The sequence below is a fragment of the Meriones unguiculatus genome, chromosome 1 (assembly GCF_030254825.1).
Source record: "Meriones unguiculatus strain TT.TT164.6M chromosome 1, Bangor_MerUng_6.1, whole genome shotgun sequence".
NCBI classification, from domain to species: domain Eukaryota; kingdom Metazoa; phylum Chordata; class Mammalia; order Rodentia; family Muridae; genus Meriones; species Meriones unguiculatus.
Genome location: NC_083349.1, coordinates 25,919,673 through 25,946,039, shown reverse-complemented (window position 1 = coordinate 25,946,039; position 26,367 = coordinate 25,919,673). Strand labels below are relative to the sequence as shown.

General features: G+C 52.9%; 2 protein-coding genes across 5 annotated transcripts in view; one reads left to right on the top strand and one right to left on the bottom strand.

Annotated features, from left to right (window-relative positions):
* Flrt1 (fibronectin leucine rich transmembrane protein 1) overlaps positions 1 to 10,426 on the top strand; it is an 80,011-nt gene extending 69,585 nt beyond the window's left edge. The window contains exons 3-4 of one of the 2 annotated variants that reach the window (XR_009592409.1): positions 488 to 4,835; positions 10,068 to 10,426. Coding sequence is in view for 1 of the 2 variants with exons in the window: in XM_021642270.2 (XP_021497945.1) it covers positions 537 to 2,561 (2,025 nt within the window). In the remaining variant the exon portion in view is untranslated. Of the gene's footprint in view, positions 1 to 487 lie in introns of both variants that reach the window. The other variant, XM_021642270.2, reaches the window with a different exon arrangement.
* Macrod1 (mono-ADP ribosylhydrolase 1) overlaps positions 1 to 26,367 on the bottom strand; it is a 139,896-nt gene that overhangs the window by 100,286 nt on the left and 13,243 nt on the right. The gene's annotated exons all lie outside the window — the stretch shown is intronic.

Here is a 26,367-nt window from a genome sequence, read left to right as displayed (position 1 = left end):
GTGAGCGCGGCGCTCTCTGATGCCCACCAGTGACAGCGCTGGCTGTTTCTCTCCTGAAGTTTCTGCCGACACGCCTCTTGAGCTGATAGCCTCCCAGAAACAAGCTTTCCTTTCAGTCCATTGCTGGAGTTAGGGCTGTCCCAGTCCTGAGGAAAATGATGGCTCATCCATGAAATCCACCCTAAATCATCTCACTGCCGGCACCATTTGTGTGACCCGTAAGGGTGGCTAATCGTGAGGCTGTGAGGTCACGCTAAATGCCCTTGGTGCTGGCTCCTCTCGAGGACCAGACCCTCCTAATGAGATTCACAGTGAACAGCAGTCACTAAAGTTGCCCTGGCTAGGGAGCTTACCTGTCTCCAGATTGGTATAAAACAGGCCTCGCTTGCAGCCTGGCCTCAGCGCTGCAGGACCCAACGTTAATGACTCGCTCCCCAGGCCCTGTCACTGTCTCACATTCAGCACACCTATCTTGTGCTCCTTGCAGGTATTGAGGCTCCAGGTTAGGTGGGTCAGGCCTCCACCAGCCATCCACCATGGTGGTGGCACACCCTACTGCCACCGCTACCGCCACACCCGCTGCCACTGTCACAGCCACTGTCGTGATGACCACGGCCACCATGGACCTGCGGGACTGGCTATTCCTCTGCTACGGGCTTATCGCCTTCCTCACAGAGGTCATCGATAGCACCACCTGCCCGTCAGTGTGCCGCTGTGACAACGGCTTCATCTACTGCAACGACCGGGGACTCACATCCATCCCCTCAGACATTCCTGACGATGCCACCACCCTCTACCTACAGAACAATCAGATCAACAATGCAGGCATCCCCCAGGACCTCAAGACCAAGGTCAAGGTGCAGGTCATATACCTGTATGAGAATGACCTGGATGAATTCCCCATCAACCTTCCCCGATCGCTGCGAGAGCTACATCTGCAGGACAACAATGTGCGCACCATCGCCAGGGACTCCTTGGCCCGCATCCCGCTGCTGGAGAAGCTGCACCTGGATGACAACTCTGTGTCCACCGTGAGCATCGAGGAGGACGCCTTCGCCGACAGCAGACAGCTCAAGCTTCTCTTCCTGAGCAGGAACCACCTGAGCAGCATCCCCTCGGGGCTGCCCCACACGCTGGAGGAGCTGCGGCTGGACGACAACCGCATCTCCACCATCCCGCTGCACGCCTTCAAGGGCCTCAGCAGCCTGCGGCGCCTGGTTCTGGACGGCAACCTGCTGGCCAACCAGCGCATCGCCGATGACACCTTCAGCCGCCTGCAGAACCTCACAGAGCTGTCGCTGGTGCGTAACTCGCTGGCCGCCCCACCCCTCAATCTGCCCAGTGCCCACCTGCAGAAGCTCTACCTGCAGGACAACGCCATCAGCCACATCCCCTACAACACGCTGGCCAAGATGCGGGAGCTGGAGCGCTTGGACCTGTCCAACAACAACCTTACCACGCTGCCTCGAGGCCTGTTTGATGACCTGGGGAACCTGGCACAGCTGCTCCTCAGGAACAACCCCTGGTTCTGCGGCTGTAACCTCATGTGGCTGCGGGACTGGGTGAAGGCACGGGCCTCGGTGGTCAATGTGCGGGGCCTCATGTGCCAGGGCCCGGAGAAGGTCCGGGGCATGGCCATCAAAGATATCACCAGCGAGATGGATGAGTGTTTTGAGGCAGGGTCACAGGGCAGTGCAGCCAATGCAGCTGCCAAGACCACAGCCAGCAACCATGCCTCTGCCACCACACCCCAGGGCTCTCTGTTTACTCTCAAGGCCAAGAGGCCAGGACTGCGCCTCCCTGACTCCAACATTGACTACCCCATGTCCACTGGTGATGGTGCCAAGACCCTGGTCATCCAGGTGAAGCCACTGACAGCAGACTCTATCCGAATCACATGGAAGGCCATGCTACCTGCCTCCTCTTTCCGGCTCAGTTGGCTGCGTCTGGGCCACAGCCCGGCTGTGGGCTCCATCACAGAGACCCTGGTGCAGGGGGACAAGACAGAGTACTTGCTGACGGCCCTGGAGCCCAAGTCCACCTACATCATCTGTATGGTCACCATGGAGACTGGCAACACCTATGTGGCTGATGAGACACCTGTGTGTGCCAAGGCAGAGACGGCTGACAGCTACGGCCCTACCACTACGCTCAATCAGGAACAGAACGCTGGCCCTATGGCTGGGCTGCCCCTGGCTGGCATTATTGGTGGTGCCGTGGCTCTTGTGTTTCTCTTCCTGGTCCTGGGAGCCATTTGCTGGTATGTGCACCGGGCTGGTGAGCTGCTGACCCGAGACAGGGTCTACAATAGGGGCAGCAGAAAAAAGGATGACTACATGGAGTCGGGGACCAAGAAGGATAACTCCATTCTAGAAATCCGAGGCCCAGGGCTGCAGATGCTACCCATCAACCCATACCGCTCCAAAGAGGACTACGTGGTGCACACCATATTCCCCTCCAATGGCAGCAGCCTCTGCAAGGGCGCCCACACCATTGGCTACGGCACCACACGGGGCTACCGGGACGCTGGCATCCCTGACGTGGACTATTCCTACACATGAAGCCAGCCGCCCCCAGTGTGATCACACGGCTCTGTTTAGCCCACTGCAACGCCAGGAGCCAGGAAGAGAAACTCCACAGTGACTTTCCTAGCAGAAAGCAAAGTTTGGGGAGGGTATACAACAGTGCGGTAAAAAAAAATAATAACAATAAGTACATAGAAGGCAGGAGGGGGATTCAACATTGTTGGAAATGTCATTTATACCAGATCATGAGAGTTAAGAACTAAAAATAATCTTGCAGGAAGGGTTGGGTTGGAACTTTTTTTTCCTGAACCAGATTGATACTACCTGTACAACATTTATATACACCTCGGGCTTCATTCAGGGCCATCAGAGAGAAGCAGATAACAAACACATATGGCATGGAGCCCCCATGCCACCATCCTGCTGGCCGCTCACGGTGACAACTCAATGAAAGGTTTCTGGGTTCCTCACAAAAGGGCCAAGAGAAGAAAAGACTTTTTGCTACGGAGACAGTGTCCTGAAATCTCTTCCCTGGTTCTTTCCATGCTGTTCCCTTTCCAGATCTGCAGAAATATGACGTTCTTTGAGGTATTCTCTGAACAATACCATAGGCAATTAAAAGAAAAAAAAAAAAAGTCAAAACTTTTTCTTCCAATGCCGAGCACTTCGGTCCCATTCACCGAACTCTGTAGAAGCTCTGACGAAGGCTGTAGCTTTCCCCACCACGTGGAGGCGCGTCTCTGTGCCCACCTATCGCTGTGTCCTGTGTCTCGGTACAGATGGGTAGACAGAGCTGCGTGTCTGTCCTCTCAGCACTTCTTCAGTCAGTCCTAGACATTTCCTCAGACAATAGAATTGAAAAATCTTGCTTTCTTCTAGAAATCATTAAGTAGATCATGTGTGGGTGGAGAGGAGGAGCCTCAGTCCAGGTAGCAGGAGGGGCTCAGTCCAGGTGGCAGGAAGGGCTCAGTCCAGGTGGCAGGAGGGGCTCAGTCCAGGTGGCAGGAGGGCTCAGTCCAGGTGGAGGATATTACTGTTTCTTAGAGGCCCTGGTAACTGCATCCCAGCAGGGAGTTAAGAAGCTGGCTGAGGATGCTTTAGATTCCATCCTGTCAGCCGGCCCAGAGCCAGGCCACTCTACTTAGTGATATGTAAAAAAGCTTTCCTTGATGACCACCGGCCTCATCTGTCGCTCCCTCAGTAGATGCTATCCCCATGATAGTGTTTATGTTTCCTCCTGGGACAGGTCATCAGTGCAGCGACTGTTCATGAATGTGTGTGTGGACACACACATCTAGACCGCTGGCTAGACCTGTTGGTTTCCATGGCTGCTCAAACAAAGCCCAGAAAAAAGGAAAAAAAAATTTTCAGAAAATCCCTGGGAGACATCAAAACACACACACACACACACACACACAAACACACACACCTCAGCCATTGCCTACACCAGGGGCTCTGTTCTCAAAAGGGAAAAATCAGATTTCTTTGCAAAAAAAACATCAACCTCCAAAAGGGTACTGACCGGGGCCCTCGGAAGAGCTAAGATTTTATTCCCTCCCTGTGGAATCAATGTCGTTATCATTTATCAACTGACACCACAGCGTGGTGAGCCATGAGATTAAAACGATGATAAAATAATGACAGCAAATCCGGAAAGGAGGGAAGAGCCGAGCCTGGGGTTCTGATGTCTGCTTCGTCCGCACTCGGGGAGCACGGGTCATCATCTGCCAATGCATCGCTTTGCCCTGCACTGGGAAAAAAAGTCATCAAAGGAGAGACGCTGGTCTGAGGGCAGCCAGATGAGAAGGGGGTCCAGCTCCTGATAGTGGTGTTTTCAAAAGACCTCTGCCACTTGGTCCAAAGCAAAGGCAGGAAGAAGAGGCCAGGCGGCTGCCTGAAGTGCTCCTGGTAGGGCATCTGCTTGCTGGATATTAAAGAGCCAACTAGCCCTTCAATGAAGAGATGAGATTGAAAGAAATGGACCCAGCAGGTGTCTCAGAGTAGTGGAAAGAGGCACAGGCTCCTGATCATAGCCTAAGGGGTCATCACACCAAACAGAAACCCCCAACCCACCAGCCCCAGGGAATGGCCAAGGGGTATGGACATGGATCATTCCAAAGGAGACCTTTCTTCCTCTTCATCCCAAATCATTTCCCCACATAATGAGGTCAAGAAAGAAATGTTCCCGAGCTGCAGATTCAGGTCTGTATAAACATGCGCCCCGGAGCCCTGCTGTTCCCAGTGACCCCAACGGCACCCTGGTCCTGATGGCTAAGGCAGGCTCAGAGGACACCTGCCTGTGAGGAACAGGTATGTGAGGGAGAGTCCCAAATGCTGAACAAGGCATCAAGGGCACTATGCCATCCTTCTCCAGGGCCCCCAGAAAGCAAAACCCTAAGTTCCCAACCCCTACTTTGCACCTGTAACTTGCCCTGCCCCCTAGGCTCACTCATGTCCACCTTCCCTGTTCCCTCCTCCAGAAGGAGTCTGTTCACTTTCTTTGATGGCCAGGACAACATTTAGGAACAGCAGGTGGCCTAGACCCTGGGAGCTGCCTGGAAGGCCCTACTTAGACATTCAGGAGCCTGTGGGCCAAATGCCAGGGCTGTGGTAAACTTCTTCCCCCACCACACAGAGCCTTGGCAGAGTGTCACAGCTTCAGGACCAAAATCTGCCTCCTGCTCTAAGGGGCTCACTTCCTATCACACCCAATTGGAGAGCCCAGGGCTGCCATTGCCCCCTAAGGAGCAGTTAGGTGCTAGTGAGGGTGAACACTGCCTAACCATGGCCCTGTAGCCCCTCTAAGAGCCCTTCCCGTGGCATTTCTGCCTCTTCACATCATAACATTTTCCCAGTACCCTTTATTCTGTGTGTGTTGGGGATGGGGGAATACTGGAGACCGAATCATGGGCCTAGCCATGCCAGGCAAACACTCTACCACTGAGCTGTGTGTGTGTTCCCAGCACCCCACTCCTTAGTGTCCTTTCAGAAAGCCCCCAGTGTGACCTTTGTCCCAGTTCTCCAAAGGAGACAGAGAAGCTGGCTTCTGGCCTCACAATACAATAGAAGAGGCTCAGGGCACCCAGCCGCCTCCACCCACAGAAGTGAGGGAAGCCGGGATTAACACTGGAAGGCCTGTGGAATCTTCTTTCTGTGCAGCTGACATCTCCACAGGGAAGTCTGTGGCCGGCCATCCTGACCCTCACAGTTTCTAACCAGCCCGAACAACCTCCTTTTGCCCCAGCCCCTGGGGAGTTTATTTTGTGGCATTTAAGGCAAGTTTAAACTAAGGGGAAAAAAAAAAAAAGCCAGTGACACTTCTTTGGTTAAGTGGTTTACCCTTCTTGGTAATTAGATGCAGCGATTGGAATCTTTTTTTCTATTACATGGCAATTTTACTTTAAATTTCCTCTTTAAAAAAAAAAATGGGGAAGAAAAGGCAAGGAAGGAGAGAGGCAGCAGGGCCACGGGCATTTGCATTTTGCGAATGAAGCCTCTGGTAGGCTCAGCTCAGGCATGCGGCCCAACGTATGGAATGCTTAAGAGATTACTAAGAATAAAATCTATTAATTAGTCATACTCAATTCCGCAGACATGACGTGAATCAAAAGCTCCCGTTCTTCCCTCATCTGCATCCTCTTCCTGAGGAAGCCTCCATCTTCCCTGAAAGGCTGCCTCCTGGCCTGCCTCCTCCATATGTGGAGCTCTGCTGTGGCCCTGTGTGGCTTGGAGAACCAGTGCTGGGACACTGGCCTGTCCTCACCCTGGGCATTGCTGACAGGGGAGGGGGCAGCCTTGGGAAGGCAGCTGTGGCTAGAAAGAGTCCAGCCTTCCCTTCCTGGAGCCAGAAGCCCGCCCCTACCCCATGTCTCCACGCCTCTTCTTCCTTCTCAGTGGGCAGAACTTACAGAAGACCAGCTGCCCAGCTCAGCCCCTGCAAGGGAGCCAGGTGTGTGTTATGCAAATGTGAGGCTCCCATCTTTAAAGTGGGGATGACTGGGGCAGATTCTTGCTTCATGAAGGCCCTGTGAGAGCAACCCCGTCATGCTGAGCCTGGAAGGTTCTAATGGGCTGAAGACAGTGGGGGAACCACTTCTGGGTAGGAAGAGCCAGTGTGGACTCTGGGTCCACAGAAGGGATGGGCAGTGTGTCTGGAATAGCCTCTCAGCCTGAGCTTCCTGCTTCGCTGCCACTGGCAAGGAGGGTAAGGAACAAAAGTCAGAGCCATACTTAGGCCCCTTCCCGCCCAACCCCCGACAAGTCAGTTCGAGTCCCGAAGCCAGCCCTCTTCAGACATCTGCTTTCCGCTGAACACACCGGGGAGAGGAGGCCAGGCTTCAGAGTCTCTGGCTTATGAAAAATACAACAAGGAAAATTGAATGCAGCAGCCAGAGAGCTATGCAGAGGCAGCAGGGACAGGCTCGAGTGGGCATGGCAGCCTGTGTCCCCCAAGGGCCAGATGACATGTCACGGCCAGGGTCAGAGCTGCAGGCCTCCCATGAGCCACGTTCCCTGCTCACACAGACTGTGGCGCAGGTGACAGCAGCTGATGCCGAGGCTGGGTGGGTGCCAGAATGAGCACTAACAAGCAATTCACAAGCTTTCCAGAGAGCAGAGAGAAGAGACTTTTTTTTTTTTTTTTTTGGTAAGGAGGATAAAAAGGCTCAAAAATGCAAATCATTAACGTTTACAACCAAGCGAGTCTGCTAAATTGATTAGAAGAGATTAAACTCCTTGGAGGTGAAGGGAAAGGGGGATTTTTTGTGTGGGTTATGAACCTGCCCCAAGTGGTCGCCCACACAGCAGGCATGTTCCCGGCCTGGGTGGGAGGGGTGGCAGCTGTTCCTGCCCAGCTCCCCAAGGAGCTGGCATCGCTAAGTGCTGCTCGGATTGAATAGCTCTCACCAGGGCCGTGGGGGCAGGAAGGGTCACTGTTGTTCGGACAGCAGCTGTGCCAGTCCCTGGGCAGACTCTGATCCTGTCATCTAGGGGTCAGTTTGCCTTGAGAGATGGCAAGCCACATCTGGATCAGAGGAAGCAGCCTGTGCCATCACTTAGAGAATAAGACTCCTGAGACTCCTGCTTCCTTCTGCTGGGGACCTGCTGCTCTCTGGGGCCAGAGAACAAGTGAGGCCATCTGTGAAGAGAAAACTGAAGGTCGGAGAGAGAAAAGCTCAGGCCGGCAAAGGAAGCAGCCGGTGAACTTTGTGTCCCGTGAAGCTTCCGAGCGTTATCCCAGGATGTGACCGACAGCTCTCCAGCTTGAGCTAAGGTCTTTGTCTAGAAAATTCTGGTCCCCATGTTTGCTTTATCACAGCCCCCAGGACAAGGATGTGCAAAGACATCCCTCTCCAGCCTGTGCTCAGCGGGTAGTGAGGCGGTGCTGACAGGATACATGCTGGGCTCAGTGCTCCAAGCCCCAGGATGTCCCTGGACTTGTTCCCTCAAGCCCAGCTGCCTCAAACCCAGGAGTAAGCGAAGGTCTGTCCATCACAGCCAGCTGACAGTGCCTGGGGCTCTGTTCGAACACTCACCATTTTTAGGCATTTACCGATTCTCTTGAAGTGTTCCAACTATTGGTATAAAACATCCACATTGGCTTCTTTTAAAACAACTGACAAAAACGTTCCCTTTCTCTCTTGACACTTTTCAATTTTTTTCTTTTTCTCTACCCCATTCTCACCCCTGACATTTTGAATCTGACACTGGACTTCTGATCCTCTGATGCTACCTCCTGTGAATTTTTTTTTTTTTTTTGAGACAGGGGCTCACATAGCCCAGGTTGGCCTCGAACCCTTTATGTAGCTAAGAATGACAATGAATTTCTGATCCTCCTGTCTCTACCTCTTTCAGATTTTAATGTATGTTTTTTTTTTCCCCTGATTTTGGGGATTTCGTTCCTGGGGCCACTCCTGCTTTCTCATTATGAGGGGGCTTGCCACCCAGGGTAGGGGTACCAGCTGCCTTCATGTCTGCCCTGACCTGTGTCCAGGCAGCTCTCCAGCCTGCAGCTGCCCCTGCTTCCAGAAGCCACCCTTGGCTCTGCGAAGCCACTGTCACTATTCCTTGTTGCTGAGTTGTCCGGCTTGTGCTAGGGGGGAAATGTGGGTATGTGGTGGGCAGGGTGCCTGGTGGGTCAGCCCCTGCTTTGTACAGCCCCACTCCCCAGACACTGCAGCCGTAACAGTCACAGCAGCGGCAGCTTGGCTTCCCTGCCCACCTGCCTGGGGTCACTGAGGACCAGCAGGGGACCTGGAACACCCCTTACCACCTTCTCTTCTCACCTGGCATCTGTCCACTCATGGGAACGACCTGAGGGTTGGCAGTGCGGGGCTTTCTCCTGTCCTGCACCTGGCTAGCGGCCTGATGAGGAGAGGGGCTCACCTAGGCCACCCCTCCGACAAGCATCCCACCCTCTGCTTTGCTTCGGGATTGGTGTGTTTCCAGCAGATAGGAAATGAAGACTCACCAAGATCTGGCAGCACCACAGCTCAAATGGGTGACTCAGTTTCCCTTCTCTAAGATTTGCATCAAGTGGGTGATGCGGATTGGCAGAAAACTAGAGAGACCCTGGGGGTGGTACAAGAAACAAGATCCAAGGCAACAGCCTGCCTTGCCTGACACCCCTGCGGAGTCCCCGCACCCCAGCCACCCGCCTGGAGGAACTAATCAGACTTTCTCTTCAAGACAGAAAAACAAGCTCGACATGAACCGACAATCAAAGCCGCAGCAGGCCCCAGGCTGCCACTGCTCATTCCCTCAGGGCTCATGGTTCCAAACAGCTCTCAACCTGCCTTGGGTGGAAGGCAAGGTAGCAGGTCCCTCACACCCACCCCTCCTGTGGGCAGTCCCATCTCTGATGGTTCTGGGCACAACGTGGGGAGGCCCTACACGCAAAACCCCAAAGTAGCCTTAGGTATTTTCCTCAGCCCAGCACGACCACCTGAGAATCACTTCAACCGAGAAGCCACTTGGGCATCTCGGGTATAGTGTGAGAATGAGGTCCTGGTGTCCTCTAGTCCCTCCAAGGAGGCCTAGGGTTGTGGGGAGGAAACCACAGGCCCAGTACAGGAGGCTTGTCATCTGAGAGAAAAAGGGAGAGGAGATACTGGAGGCTGGAAGGCACCCAACCAGGCTCTGGAGACCTATGCTTGTGCTGGCTAGGGCCACCAGCAGGTGTGAGCAGAGATGCCAGAGGCACAGATCACCTTAAAGGACCCCCATTCCCATGTAAGGACTGCAGAGTGGAGGTTTTGGCGGAGCCATCCTCCCGGTGGCATCCCACTGTGCAAACGGTGCTTGTTGGTATTGCCAAGAAAATGAGAACAGATACTGGGAAGTATAGCTTGGTCCCCAGTTCTGAGGGGGCCCAGAGCAAACCTCTGGGGAATGCTAAAGAAGGTGGGATGCCTTCCCAGCCCGTGACAGTGAGGCAGGCCCCTGAACTACCGATTTTCCAAGCCCCTGGCCTGTTTCAGCTTAGACTCAGAGCCCTGATGTCCCTTGGCTGCTGTTCCTCTCTCTTTTTCTTTTTCTCTTAAGGGCAGAGCAGTCTCGGGGGTCAGAGTGGTAGGAGCGCCCCTGCGGCGGCGGCTGCAGCTGGGAACTGGCAGGCAGACAAGGCCCTGCTCCCTGGAAGGCCTGGCTGCGCCCAGCCTCACGGTCCACCTGCTTCACTCCGACTCTACCACCAGACACCCCACCACCACGACAACAACACAAACCAAAGTGCACTCCGAACCGCCCTTTGGCCTCCTTCAATGTAGGTGCCTTGAAACTTCAATGTTGAGATGAATGTGACTAACTACTTGGTCCTATTTTCTGTTTGTCTGTTTCATATAAAATGTCCAAGTCCACCTGCCTTGTCCTTTCTTGAAATAAATAGAAAGATTTAACTTTTACAGTCCTGTCCGCTGCTGACTCAGGGCTCAGCAGCCCAGCCTGCCAGGAGCCAGGTGGCTGGCATGCTCCTCCTGAACCGTCCTGGGCCTTGTTGGGGGTGGGAGGGCACCCTGCTGTTGGGGTCTACAGGCAGAGGGTAAAGCGGACAGGATAGAGACTGGATTTAACGCATTTCCTGGGCAGAAGCAGACAGGTGTGGTGGTGCACAGCTATAGTGCCAGCACTTGGGAAGATCAGAGGTTCAAAGTCACCTGTGGCTACATAGTAAGTTTGAGGACAGCCTGAGCTTCTTGAGACCTTGTTACAGAGAAAAAAGAAAGAAAAGCCAGAACAAAGCGATTCAATTACAAAGACTCTCTGATGTTCTGTGATGAGCAGGAAGGGGCTCGGACCAAGGGAGGCCAGCGACACCAGAAGCCTCTTAAGCCAGCCATGCAGGGCAGCCCCGTGCCACGTGCAGACGCGCAGAGGGTCTTCACTTGGAGAGTTATTAATAAAAGCTGAGGATTATCCCCTAAGAGGCTCCGGCAGCCATGTGGGCACCCAGATAAGAGCGGAACTGTCCTGGCATTTGGGAATATGTGCTTGTCCTGCCACCCCAGTGTGCACCTGCTCAAGATGCCCCTGTTCCCTGCACTTGCCCACCAGATTCACAACCCCAGGGGCCTCCCTCAGGGGCTCCTTGCACCCTGGGGTGAGAGAGAGAGAAAAATATATTTTCATGAGAACAACAGGAATTCCTGCTAAATTTCAGATAAAGCAAGAACTCATTACTCCCCCTTAGATCTGCTCTCACATCTCAGTGGGGGTTAATGAGTTTCCCCTTATATTCCATGGAAGCAGTTATTTCTCCACAAGCCGTGGTGGCTGGTGGCCCCTGCAGAGATGACCTTGGGTACTCTGACCCCACAGCTGTCTCTCCCATCCCCCACCAACCTCCCCTCCCATCATGCTGGGGGCAGGAGCTAATTAAGAGGGCCATTCTTCGAGGCAGCACTCAAGACAAGCTGCTGGGGGAACTTTCTAGAAAATGAATCGGCCGGCCAGTCAGCCAAGAGAAAGTTATTGAGGGCCTACTATGTGTTAGGACTGGGGAATACTAGGGCTAGACTAGAAGTAGCGTGGCGAGGATTCTCCGGGAGTGAGGTAGGGGCTGCCCTGACTGGGGCAGGGAGTCCTCTGGGGAGGTAGGTTCTCACTAAGGGTGTTTCTGCTGATAAAGATGGAGAGTTTGGGCCCCATTCACCACCTAAGGCAAGGACAAAAGATGAGTTCAGTTCTAGTCTCTTTGGAAGTTTCTTGCCCTGCCCAAGCTGGATCAGCTCCTGGCTACACCTTGGAGAATTCCCTGGCAGGTCTTGTCTTGTCTCGAGCCTTCCCCGTACGAGGACCTCAGGGCTCAACTCAGGAGAGGCCCCAACCCAGCCCACGGTCTGCTGACAGTACTTGCAGCACAGCGACACTTGCTCAGCTAGGGCCCTGACCAACCACAAGCAGCCCCACACAGTGAAGGGTCACCCACCTGCCCTGCTGGTCAACAAGGTCATCAAGGAGTATACCTTCCAGCACGGCGGCATCCCAGCGGCCCAGTGATCACAGCTATCTTCTCCCCTACCCCCCTCGGGGACAGTCCTGCCCCAAGATCGCCTTACCCTCTATACACCTGTGACAGCGCCAAAAAATAAATAAAATAATGGGATGTAAAACTCCCCGAGTCAGGGGAGAGGGTTGTGTTCTCAAGCTGTTCACACAGCAGCAGCTAACAGAACTGCTTATCACTGAGGGTGAGGACTGGTGTGAAGTAAGAACCGGAATGACATGCAGAGGCAAGTGAGTCTCTTGAGTTCAAGGACAGCCTGGACTACAGGGCAGGACTGCACAGAGAAACCCTGTTTCCAAAAAAAGGAGAAAGAGAACGAAAGAAAGAAAAAAAGAAAGTGAGTCAGAATGGCTGCCTTGCAGTCCAGGGCCCCTGTATAATGTTTCCTGCTTCAGTGTTTGGTTGGACTCTAACCTGAAAGTTTCCAATCCAAGTCTCTTCCCCTTATCTTACCACTGCATTCTAGAACCTTCCATTCTCCTGCCCCTTCTTCCTAGGAGGGATACCTGGTCTCACAAAGTATCCTGGACATGTTGTATCCAAACCTATGAAAGGCCCAACACCCCAGGCCACAGTGCTATGTCCTGTGGCAGACTCCTGGCACCCTATTTAGAGGCCACTCCCCTGTCCGTGAAACAATGTAGGTATTTCTGGTATTGCTGGTCCCATTGAAGCACTCCAGACAATCTGTGCTCCCCAGAGCACACACCGGCCACCTCCCTGCCCTCTTCCACCCACGTCATCTCGCAGTGCTGACACAGCCAACTCCCCTTGGCCTCTGCGTCCGGCCTCTCCAAAGGACCCTCTATTCCTGCAGCAAAGTAAATAGGCTCTCTCCGCGCTGACAGCGCAAATGAAATCTTGCACTCCCCCTTCAGAGATTTACAGGGGAAGTGAAATCTTATTTGCACCGCTGCCAAGCTGGGGCCGAGATGAAATTATGCCTCGAGAAGAGACCCGGCCGGCTTCTCGCGGAAGCTGCTGCATCAGAGATGGGCTTATTAAAAGCCACGGTGGCCACATTTCAACCTGTTTCAGGTGTTAAGTAATTTACTGCCACCCAGAATTCAGTGACAGGTTTTTATCATTTTTATTTCCGTGATGCAGGCAGACACCCCAAGAGACCCCTGCTTAGTGTTCCTCCTGCCTCCCCCACCCTGGCACACCAGTGGGAACTGGGGTGAGGGTAGGGCCACAGTGGCAGCAGAACCCCAGACCTTCCCCAGGGCATCACCAAGGCTCAGCGTTTCCAGAAGGGAAAGGAAGCTTCTGAGAGGCCCTGACACACACGCACACACGTCTCTGAGAGCACTCGGGGCCTTCGGAGGCAGCAGAGGCATAGCTGCATCAGCACTCTCTGCCTTAAGCCAGCCACATGATCAACTGGCCTTTACTGAGCAACTGGGGTGTGCCAGGCTCTGCTCGGACCGAGCACATAGCTGCCAAGGGGCCCCCATGTCACAAAGAGGCCACTTTCTACCATAAGAAGTAATATTCCAGCCGGGCGATGGTAGCGCACATCTTTACTCCTAGCACTTGGGGAGTTGGAGACCAGTTGGTCTACAGTGAGTTCAGAACAGCCAGGGCTGCACAGAGAAACCCCGTCTCGAAAAAGAAAAACAAACAAGCAAACAAACAATAAATATTCCTGATGGCTAATGAGAACCTTTGGGCTGGAGATGTAGCTCAATCGGTAGAGGGCTTGCCCAGCATGCACAAGTCCCTGAGTTCTGAGCTCAGCACTGATAAACTGGGGGTGGAGTTTACATCTGTAAATCCCACTCAAGAGGTGGGAGCAGAAGAATCAGGAGCTCAGAGGCCTTCTCAGCTACACGCACCATTCTAGGCTAGAGGAGGTTACATGAGACCCTGCCTCAGAAGTAATGCTAATTTAAATAAATATTCCCCGGGCTGGAGATGCTCAGTGCTAAGGCACTGCCTAAATGTGCAAAGCCCTGGGTCCAGTCCCCAGTAAAAGGAAAGTACCACTGGGTGCCAGACAGTCTTCCTGTGGAGGCTCTGAAGGGCAGGGCTGGGGAAGCAGAACCCAACTTCACCCAGCATCTGCTCCCTGCCCATCACTGCAGTGGACCTGTCCATGCCAGAGCTATAGGCGGACCTCAGCCCTTCACTGTTCTGGAGAACACCCAGTCTTTCCCTTTCCCCTCCTCCAGACTGTTGAAGAATGCAGACGCTCCTGTTCTCCAAGAGCTGGGATCAAAGGAGCTCCAGTCCGGGCCATGGGTGGGAAGCAGCCCCATGTTGCTCTTCCTCAGCAGCAGTGGTGGAGGACTCTTTGATGCCTGCAGGCTGTGGGGGGTTAGGCCTATTACAGAGGCTCTGGGGGTTTGTCTAATGCCCTTTGCAACACCCCCTTTCTCCACCTGTTTTCAGATACTCCAAGAAGACCAAGGGGAATCTTCAAAGTCCAGGCTGAGCCAAGAGCAGAAATTCTTTAATTAGCTTTCTCTTGGATGGGGGCCCTGGCGAATGGATTAGTCATGGTGGGGGCAGGAGGAAGGGAGCTGAGTCCTCTTTAACACAGAGATTACAAGCCTGGGGTGAAGGGCCCAGGGGCAGTCTCTGGGGACAGGAGGACTCCCGATGGGGCCCTCCCCAGCCAGTGACTCCCAGAGAATTGGCAGATGGAAGCAGCTATCAGGAGGATGGAGATGTTCTCTGTGAGCTGTCTTCAGGAAGCTGGCATGAGCTGGGCTTCTGACGTAGCCCAGGCTGTGTGTCCCAATCTCCTAATGAGTGTGTGCCTCTTCCCCATGTGACCATTCAGCTCTCTAACTTCATAATTAGAGGGGATTTCCTAAAGGGGCACCCATCTGTGAGAGGCAAAGCAGCAGGCCTGATGGTGCCAGGCACCAGGCATCTGTCACCATGTGTCACCACATTACACCCCCAAGGCAGCGTGACAGAGTTGCCTTGATTATTCTCACTATAAGCAAATACCATTTTTGTTGTTGATTTGTTTTGTTTTTGAGATGGAGCCTCATATGTCGCAAGCCGGCCTCAAACTCATGATGTAGCTGAGACTAGCCTTGAACTCCTGATATTCCTGCTTCTCCCTGAGGATTGGGGATCACAAGGGTGCAGCACCAAGCCTAGTTTATCCTTGCAGTACTAAGGATTGAACTCTATGCTACATAAGCACTCTACCAACTGAAGAACAGCCCCGACCCTTATTCCTGTCCTAAAAGGAGCTAGGGTTCCATCCCTAGCACCACATAAACCAGGAGTAGAGCTATCTGTTTGTAATCTCCTTCTCCTCAGGAGGTAGACACAGGAGAATCAGAAATTCAGGGTCATCCTCGGCTACGTATGGAGTGCTACACCAGTTCTATCTAAAAACAAAAATTAATCTTTATGATGACGATGATGATGACAATGAAAGTCCCCAAGTTCAGCAGCTTCCTCAAGGCCTCAGTAGCTGATGTTGACATAGAAACCAGCTCTCTAAGTAGGTGTCTTCCATCGCCCTGAACTCTAGCCCCATCGGAAGCCTTCCCTTCACTGTAACATAGCTCCTGTGTTATGGTCCAGGTAGAAGTTAGAGCTGGGTACCAGTTTCAAGTGTCTGGGTCTAAATCACCCCATGCCTTCCAAGTGGAAGAGGAAGGTGGTAACTGCCTCAGTCTAAGGCACTAGGAAGAGAAGGCTGGCTGGAAGCTAGAGGTGCATGTGTGGGTGAGCTAAGAGCAGGGAGAGCTGAGGGGGATCCAGGCTCTGAGCTCCAGGCAGGCAGCTCCCAGGCCCCAGCTCTCCCACTGGCTCCTTTTGCAAGGAGGAGTATACACACCAGGTGGGTAGGTGGAGGATTCAAGCACTGCTGATCCAGATTTCCCAGGACTGCCCCCGGAATGTGTGAGCTCCCCATCAAAAAGTAGCTCCACTGTGGTCAGGTCATGCTGGCCTCCCTTTGTGGGATAGGCTGGCAAGAAAAGGTACTGCCACCTGCTACCTGCCACCAGCTCTCTCTATATATACCAATGTGAAACAGAGGGATAAGCCACTTCAGCAGACTGCCCTCACAACTAGGATGCTCTATCCAACCTCCAAAGTTGGGTCACTACACTGTACATCACTCTGAGGTATGCCATATGCCAGCTGTATGGACTGTCTCTCCCATCGTCCTCCACTGCAGTCCTGGCACCCACACAGGTCACAACCAACAAGAGAACATCTGACTCCGGTCTAGGGAAGTTCTTAGAGGAGGGTGGTGGCTCAGCCAGGACCTGGGGAACAGTCAGAGCAAGCCAGAATAAAAGTAGATACAAGAGTCCTCCTGGCCAGAGGAATGGCCTATGCCAAAGCTAGGAGGTGGGAGAGAATGTGCAATTAGGAAACCTCAAACCTGTGACTGGGCACGTAGCTCAGTTAGTAGAGTGTTTGCATGAAGCCTTGGGTTTCATCCCCAGAACGTCATAAAGCCATCATGGTGTGGCACACCTATAATCCCTGATCTCAGGAAATAAAAGCAGGAGGATTGGGCGTTCAAGGTGGCTTGAGTTTTAAGCCACCTTGGCTACATGAAATCTTGTCTTAAAAAACAAAACAAAACAAAACCCAAAACAAAGAAAATTTAGCTGCCTGCAATGAGAGGATTGGAGAAGAGATGAACAAAAAGAAGCAGGAAAGGCTGGGAATGGCTTCTGTCTGTAACTCTAGCGGTTGGAAGACTGAGACAGGAGGACTGCTGCAAGTCTGAAGCTAGCCTGAACTGCACAGTAAATCCAGGCCATGCTGGGCTACAGAGTGAGAGCCTTTCTCAAAAAGCAAAAACCACAGCAAAGGCAAACATGCAGTGGTACCACATGTAGTGGCACTTGGGAAGCAGAAGCAGGGGATATCCGTGAGCTGGAGGCTAGCCTGGTCTGGTCTACAAAATGAGCTCTAGGCCAGCCAGGATACATGGTGAGACTGTCTGAAAAACAAAACAAAAGAACCTGACTCACCCAACTCAAGGCCTGCTCCGTCCCATGACCCTGAGTTAGCAGTGCGCACCTATTAAGCTGAAACCCAGAAGCAGCATCCATGCCCTTGAGGTAAGTCCTGGCCCAGAAGGACACTGGCCACAGCCCAGGAAGCATGTAGAAGCTGGGGCGGGATTCCGGAAATAGCCGGTGGTGGGAGGGAAGGCCAGGAACAAAGCAACCGGAGCTCCGTTGCACGCAGAAAGAAGTCATACAGCAAGCATTTGTGAGCACCTACTATGTGCTGGTGTGAGACATGAGGGGGGCACCGAAGAAACAGCCATTCCCTGAGACTGTGCCGCACCTGCTCCAGTGGGCACTCCCACAGCCATCTTGTTGGTGGGTAAAGAATGATGCTCTTTGTTTCAATTAGCTTTTTCTTGATTGCTGGCTAAATTCCGCCTCTCTTCACTTGTTTACTGGCCATTTGTTTTCCTCCTACCGGGAATCGTCTGCCCCCATCTTCCACCCATTTTTCTTCTGGACTCAAAGGAGCTCTTTGCATACTTAGAGAAGAGTAGAAAAGCAGCCTTCTCCCAGGAAGGGAGAACCTGGGGACCTGTCTGAAGGGTCCTGGGTCCCAGGAACAGGATGAAAGTGGAGTGTGGGCTTTGGATGTCCCTACTGGATCTGCATGTCTAGCCAGCTCCTGACTCTGCCAGAAGATAAGGAGCCTTCTGCAGGTGGAGCCCCTGCCAGGCCGACAACTTGCATGGCAAACCCCAACAGACTTATTTTTTTACTTAATGAAAAGGCTCGTTGCCAGAGGCTGGCTGGGTACCCTGGGTGGCACTCGATGGGAGAAGTAGGTAAACTGGGCATCAAGAATAGAGGTTTGGATGGTTCCAGGCTAGGCTGGGACCAACTGATAAAGCGTGCCCGGTCCCCAGCACTCAGGCAAACACTTGGACCGGAATCCCTCCCCCTAGTCCATGGCACACCTTCCCAGACCCTCTTCCAGCTGCCACGGCCACTAAAGAGTAACCCTAGCTTGAGGGACTCACACACAAGACCTGCCCCATCTTTAGCCTCCTGACCTTTCAGGCCTAGAGCACCTCTGCCGTTTATTTTTCCTCCAGTGCTTCCCATATTTCAGTAGACAAATAACACAGGCCATAAAACTGATTTCCAAAGCCCGTAAAGGCAATAACATTTAGGGAGACAGGAAAAATTAAGCCTCCTCCCTTCTCCGAGTAATGACTGCTGGGAGCCCTCAGAGGACGTTCTGCAGCTGCAGGCGCTCTCAGGCTGGGCTGCAGAAGTCCCTGCCCAGTTGGTAAATGGGGGCTCACACATGCTTCTGGGCCCACAGCAGCCACAGAGCCTCCATGCTCCTTCTTCCTTTCCCTCTGGCTCTGCACCTGCCCAAGAACCATCAGAGGCTACCTGACACCCTAGGCCACACCACGCCCTACCTCCCACTGAGCTCTGCACTGAGGGAGGAGAGTTGCCTTGAAGTAGCCCCAAAGATCCCAAAAGTCCCTCCCTGCCAGGGAATCATGAAGACACTGGGAGCCAAGAATTCCAGGACAGAAGTCTTCCCATCAAGCTGATGTGCTGGTGTATGTCTGTCATCCTAGCACTAGGGAGGCAGAGATGTTTAGGATGAGCAGTTCAAAGCTATCCTGGGCTCCCTGAAACCATGCTTCAAATAAACAGAAACCAGCTGGGGAGATAATTCAGTGGGTGTTGTAAACACAAGACTTCAGGTCACCACAACCTATGTTTCAAACCACAAAACCCAGGATCCCAGGAAAGCACAGGGTAGATCTCTGGGGCTCAGTGATCAAACAGCCTAGTCTAATGGGTGAGCTCCAAGCCAGGAACAGTAAGAGACCCTGTCAGAAAAACAAGATGGCTCCGTGAAGGAGGGGGCTTGCTGCCAATCCTGGCAACCTGAGTCTGAGCCCTAGGTCTCACTTGGTGGAAGGAAAAATATGTCTCCTAAAAGTTGTCCTCTGTCTGGCCTCATGCATGTCATGGCACAATAGTTCACATACACACACACACATGAATGCATACAAGTACCTACCCATACAGACACACACATACACAAAAGCTCCCTCTTCAGGACACATACTGTTTCACCAAGGAGAATGGGGGCTCCTGAGCTAGGAGGGGACACCAGGGTGGCTTAGTCCCACTCCCAAAGCCCCTCATCACTTGTCCCCCTCTTGAAGTTTAACTACATCATTGCATAGAGTTAGCTTGAATGAAGAGTTGGGAGAGAAGTAAGGGACAAGAGGATCTCCCCCCATAACCCTTCCCTTGCCCCCCCATACTAGGCCTTCCAAAAGGTCAGCAGGCTGGGGGTGTGGGGAACAGCTCTTGGGAGCAGCGCAGAAGTTGGCAGGACCTCGTGCTGCCCGAGGGGCTCCAGTGCACATCTGCATGGAGCCCTTGGTGGCTTGCTGGAATTTATGCAGCCGCCCGCGTGGTTCCTAAGGCGAGACGAATCTCCAGGCCGCTTTTCTCAGCAGGAACAAGTCTCTCCTTCAAATCGATGGTGACACATTTTTAAACTCCGATGTTAAGGAGGGAAAGATTTTGAAGGCCCCCTGGGGGGAACCCTTATTAGTCACAGGCTCACGTGAGAGAAATCGCAGTGGCAGACTCAGTGGGCCTGGGCAAGACAAGAGGCCCAGAGGCCAGGTCACCAGGGGAGAAGAGGCAGGAATCACAGCAGCGAACAGGAAGCAGAGGGCTTCCTGAGTTAGGAGGGGAGGTGAACCGTGAGAGTGAGGCTCTGGTACAATGAATAAGCCATCTGTGGGGGAAATAAGAACAGCTGAGAGCTGCAGGCTCTGTTGATACGACATTTACCAGTATCTGTGAACCCTAGGTTCCTTCCCAGCTCCCTATAAACTCAGTGTGGTAGCTCACGCCTGCGACCCCAGCCCCTGAGAGATCATCTCCCACCCCCTTCTAAATTCCAACCCAGACTGAGAAACGGAAGACCTAGACTATGTTTCAAAAGAGGGGGCCTGGCCGGGCAGTTGTGGCACACGCCTTTCATCAGCAGAGACAGGCAGCTCTCTAAGTTCAGAGACCAGCCTGGTTAACAGAGAGGGAGTTCAGGACCGCCAGGACTTCCCAGAGAAACTCTGTCTCAAAACACAAACAAACAAACAAAAGGCAGGCTGGCATGGTGGCAAATTCCCTTAATCTCTAGGTTTGGGAGGCAGAGAGGAGGAGGATCTCTGAGTTCAAAGTCAGCCTGGTCTACATAGCAAGTTTAGCTAGAGTATATTTGTTATTTTCTATTGCTGAGATCATCATCAACTTATAGAAGGAAGGTTTTATTTGGGCTTATGGTTCAAGAGGGACAAGAGTTCATCATAGGGGCTAGAGAGATGGCTTGGTAGTTAAGGACATTGGCTGCTCTTCCTAAGGACCCAGGTTCAATTCCCAGTACCCACATAGCAGCTCACAACTGTTTGTAACTCCAATTCCAGGGGATTTGGCACCTTCACAGACATACATGCATGCAAAACACTAATGCACATAAAACAGAATTAAATAAATCTTAAAAATAAAAAAGGAGTTTATTATAGCAGGCAATTGTGGCAGCTGGTGGGTGGCAGACATGGGGACAGGAACAGCTGAAAACTCACATCTCGAACCACAAGCAGAAAGCACAAGTCGGGACTGTCACAAAGCTTTAAAACCTCCAAACTGCCTCCAGTGACACAATTCCTCTAACCAGGCCACAGCTCCTAAGCCTCCCCAGACAGCACCACAACTGGGGGCCAAGTATTCTAATGCCAAGGGGACATCTCATCCGAACCACTGCACAGGGCTACATAGTAAGGCCTGTCTCAGAATAAAAATAATGGAAAAACAAAACACCAGTTGAGTACTGTAAACACTGTAAAGAAAACGAACAGTCAGCGTAGGGACACTTTGGGGGTGTCATCTGGGCTGAAGCCATGGCAAAATGTGAGCCATGGTGCAGCCACAGAGAGCCCTGAACCCTCGTTGAAGAGATCACAGGTCAGCACAAGTGGCAGGTGCCAGATTTGAAAGAGGGCCTCAAGGAACCAGGTAAGAACCAGAAGGAACGTCTGCCACGAGCAAGGGTCATACCCTAAAGTGGCTTAGTCTTCCTTCCTTCCTTGTTCAGCCTTGGGAATGAAACCCAGGGCCTCTCTCTGCCACTGAGCTACACTGCCAACCCTCAACCCTGCCTTCCTCCGCTTTGTGTATTACTGTACAAATATGTGCACATGTGTGTGCTCAGCTGGCAGCCTGCAGTTGAAAAAGCTGGCTTTAAACTGCAGAGACAGAGCTCTGCCTGCCCCCGCCTACCCCGGGCAAGGATCCCAGGCTGGGTTAGGACCACCCAGGCAGTACACAGCACACCATGACTTTGTCCCAGAGGGCTCTTAGCTCCTCACTAGGCATGATGCAAGGCTCACTACAGGGCACTGCGAGCTCAGCTCTGACCCTGGTTTTATTGCACTTCTTTTTCAGTAGGTTAGGGGCTAGAGAGATGGCTCAGCCATTAAGAACTCTTGTTGCTCTTCTAGAGCTCTTCTAGGGGACCAGAGTTCTGTTCCCAGCACTCATGCTAGGCAGTTCACGCTCACTTGTACTCAACTCCAGATCTGACACTCTCCCTCTTCTGGCCTCTCAAGACATCTGCACACAAGTGACCTACAAGCTACACCTACCCACACCTCCACAGAAATAAAAAAATAAAACAAACCTTTTTAAAAACTCAATACTCTAGCTTCCATTTCCACTTCCTTGATAATGACCTTCACCATCCATCAAGCTCCAACCACCTATCAGGCACCATTGTGATTTACCTTGACCCTTGCCATCTCCCTGCTGGGTGACATCTCTCTGAGGTCCAGAGATGAAGAAAGCAGGGCCTTGATGGAGCACACAAAGCTCCTCAGAGGCCGTATAAACTGAACACAGCCCTGTCAGGCATAACTACGCTGCACCCCACCCCTGGCCCCGGAGACACAGGCCCAGCACCCCGCTCTGCGGGGAGGACGGGAGCTCTCCTCCTCACATCAGAAAGAGGAAAAGGCTGAGCAGACAGAGGTCAAGGCCAGAGGGGCACTAACAAGTGGCCAAGTGACCACACAACTCCCTCCTTGGCTCTTCCTGGTCTCCCCCTGGCCAGACTCACCCGCTTTCTGCCACCTTTGTGGGGAAAGCTTCCTGCCAGCTTTGGGATTTAGCTTCTCTGACAGGCACAGCAGAGCTCCCCGCCGCCACAAATGTCAATTCTAGGCCATTTGCTTCGTGGATTTTAATGTCCCTGTTTCTCTTCAACATCCACAGCAAGGTAGCCCTCGCTTCTCAAAAGGGATGTTTGATGATGTTTAAACCGAACGTGAAATACAGCCAGGCGGCAATAATCAAACAGTCGCGGGCCCTGCTGGCAGGGGACAGCTGACAGCCGGCACTCTCTTCCAAGAGCCACCCAGTGCTCCCATTTTGATGGCAATACAATGCCCAGAAGGGGAGGAGGTGGGGGGAGGAGGGGCATTGTGGAGGTGCCGTTGGAGGGCCACTTGTTGTCCCTGGGAGGGGGCAGTGGTTATGCGATGTCAGGGGGGTTGCCCTTCAAATGAACCCCACCTACCCTCCCAGAATGGCTGCACCCTCCTCCCCTGCCAGCCTCTTCTGACACCTCCATGCATTTATAAATAGCATGTCCCTAGATAGATTTGGTGCCTGCCTGGAATCCCAGCACCCAGAGAAGCTGAGACAGGGGGATCACAAATTCCAGGCACTACAAAGTGAGTTCAAGACCAGCCTAGGCAACTTTCTGATAGTCTCTGTCTCAAACGAAAAGTAAGACACAGTGGAGGTAAGGGATATAGTTCAGGTGTAGAGTGCTTGCCTAACATGCACAAGGCCCTGAATTCAATTACCTGGACCAAAGCAAACCATATCCCCTAACCCGCCCACTGCAGACAAAGAGAATAGGTATCCTGACATGGTGCCCATGGCAGCCACCTCCACTGTAGGATCCCCAGCTCTGGGGAATCACTAGGTCCTGCATTCCTGTGTCTTTACTGTGACCTACTACTATACGAACAGCCTGAATGCTCCCAGAGACAACCTCCCAGACCAGAGGCACAGATCTCAGACTCACACTTGCCATTAGGGATTTCCCAGTGTGCCCTGTGGGGAAGTTATCATGTGGGGAGTTACAATGTGTAGACCCTCCAGGACACTGGGCACCCTGGCTGAAATCTATTCTCTTCTCTGAACTATCTTGAGAAACCCCTGTGGGGAAACATGACGAGAGGTGGACGGGCCTGTGGGAGGCAGTAGAGGAACCAGGCCCCCTCGTGGCAGTCAGTGTGGTGAGGCTAGGTCACGAGGGCATGTGAGGCTGACCCTCTCCCACCCAGAGGTCCCTCTACTCGGCCCCGGCCTAAGCACAGCAGCTCCACTAACTGCACCCTTTGACAGATGTCGACCACAGACTGCAGGATGGAGCCATAAAGTGTCCTCTTAGAGTATCAGCAGGACAGGAAATTTGCAAAAACCAATAAAGGTACTTCTAAGGCGAGGTTCTGAGACAGGCAGCCCTGGGGGACTATGAGGGGGCTTTAGATGGCTTCTACTCTGCCAGCTCTGACCTCAGTGGATGTAACCAACCCTGATAGGGCCCACTTCAGTCATGTGGCTTCCTTGGGGGCGCGTCCTCTGTCCTGTCCAGGAAGACAAGGTCCAGACCTGGAGTGTGTTGAAGTTGACCATCAAAGTATGAAGGAAAGATTCATTTCAATACACCCCCAACATTGCTGTCTTCACTGACTGGGTGCTGGGAGGATGGTGATTCCTAGAAGGGACACCCATGTCTGCCTCACAACACTAAGGCCAGACCCTTGGTTCTCGAGGGATGCAGAGGGCCCATCCCTCCAGGCAGGCTGTTCCCAGTCCCTGGCGGATCATTCCAGGAGAGCGAGCCAACAGCTGCAGCTCTAGCCCTTTTCATGCTCCACCAACTTAATAGTCTCCATTAATTTCAAAACACACACATTCCCATAAGCTCGGTGCTTGGGACAGCATCAGGGACACGGGCAGCTGCACAGGTGCGGGAGCTGAGGGCAGGTGGCCTTCAAGGACAGAAGGCCCAGGACAGAATGTACTCCAGCCACCACTCCATACGGGTAAGTCACAGCCCTTTGAAGAAGGCTTTCTGACATAAGTTTAGTGATAGCAGCCCAGAGATAGAAGGCAGGAGGCCTGGTTTTGAGATGCTCCTCTGCCACTTCCCTGCTGTGTGACCCTGAGCAGGTCACCATCCCTCTCTGAGTCCTAGTTGTTCACCTATATTCTGCTACAAGGCTTACAAGTGCTTTGCATGTAGGAACATCTAGTCTTGTGTTTTTTTCCTCACTGCCAGAGGCACACATACTTCCAGGAAACCTAGAAGAGGCCTATGAATGTTAACCTCTGTCCAGATCTATGAAACCAAGAAACTACTCCGGGCCCCAGAGATGCAGGGTAGGGGTCAGGCTGGATCAGAAAGAGGGGTCCTAGAGCTGGCTCCTGCCATCCATCCAGCTCTCAACAGCACTGGGTCACTTTTATTCGCCAAAGGTCAATTAAAACTCAGGTCAGGAGAGTGGGAATACCCCTTTCTCCCCATGGGGACAACAGACAGGTGGGTCCTGACCCACAGTGGGAAATCAGCAGATCTGGAGGCAGAAGAAACTAACAGGGACTCTCCAAGTCTTACCCAGCAGTCAGGTTCACCTCACTGGATGAAGCCCTGAAGGCCCAGGAGGGAGCCTCAATAATTCAGAAGGGATCCATCATTTATGAATTTATATAACATGGCTCGACCTTGTGGAAATGAGCCACACTCTTCTGGAGGCATCAGGCATCTCGGTGCTTTTTGACATGGGGAGGGAGGCTGCTGGATCTCAGGCCACCTGAGGGGCCTCCCTGCTCCATGCTGCTCCCACACCAGGCTCTGACCAGTGGGGGTTGGTAGAAAAAGCAAAGCTGGCTGCATCCCTTTAAACCACAGGGTCAAAGACAAGGGGTTTTGGCTTGTTTCTCTGGTTTTGGGACAGGGTTTCACTAGGTAGTCCGGGCTGGCTTTGAACTTAGAAAGACCAGCTCATCTCTGCCTCCACCTCTGAGTGATGGGATTAAAAATTTGTGCCACCACACCAACCTTGGAGCCCTGACTCTTACTTGGTTCTGAGATCCTGAGTGAGCCTTAGTCTCTTACTCTGTAAAGTAAGCCTTAGCATCCAGCCAAGGGCAGCCCTGGATGGGCACTCCTGGCAGTACTAGGGGCTGGGACTCAGAACCCAAGACAACTGGACAGCAGGAAGTAAATGCAAATCGTGGTCCCCAAAGCAAGCACCTGCTCACTGTCCATGCTCCACTTCCCAGCGGCCAGCAAAGACGCTGAATTAGAACTTGTCACCTACAGAATGTTGGGGGTGGAGTGGGTCATACATGCAATCTACCAGACCTAAGAAGGGCTGAGAAGACCTGTACGTGAATGGCAACACGTAGAAGGGATGCAACCTGGAAAGGGGGGAGGGGGCTGACGAGGAGGAGGGCTTGAGCTGCAGTGGAGGCTGAGTGGAAATTTGACAAGGGTGAGGGGGAAGAATGGGGAAAGAGGGAAGAAGAGAGGCAGAAAGGAGAAGAGAGATGAGGAGAGACGAGGAGGGGAAAGGAGAGGAAGGCGGATGATGAGGAAGAGGGAGGGAAGGGGCTAGAGAATGGAGAGGAAGGGAGGAAAGAAGCAGAAAGGGGGGAGGGGGAGGAAGATAAAAGGAGAGAGAGGTGACCAGCCGAGGGACAGGCCCTGCAGTTCTAAGCTGAACAGGCCACGCAGAGGCTGCCATAGTGGCTCCCTGGCTCTGCTTGCTCTGGCCAGCACTGCCCCTGCCCAAGCTTTTTTTTTTTTTTTTTTGCTGTCGGCGGCCGGCAAGCCTCAGCAAACACATTTAAATCTGAAGTGACAGATAAAGCGATTTACGGCGACAGTTTAGCGTCAGATCACTTCCCACCAGGCAGTCGCTGTCCCTGCGGCCCCCTGCTTGCTAGTCCATCAAGGCGGTCTCTAAATCACCCACTCCTGTCCAGCCTAGGCAGGCTAGGGGACAGCCAGAGCAGGGCGGGGCACTCGGTGGCCGCTCACTGGTGGCGGGCGCTCAGTGTTGCAGGCTCTTGTATTCACCAGGCTCCACTACCCTTCAGAGCAGAAGCAAGGGCTTTAGGGATGGTGGTGTGGGGGCGGGGGACAAGGGGCGGGCAGGCTCTCACAAATCAAAGCCCCAGGACTTAAAGAAGCAGCGCACCACTCGTGCCTTATTTTAAATAAATAAGCAGCTTAAAAGTCTCCCTGTCAGGC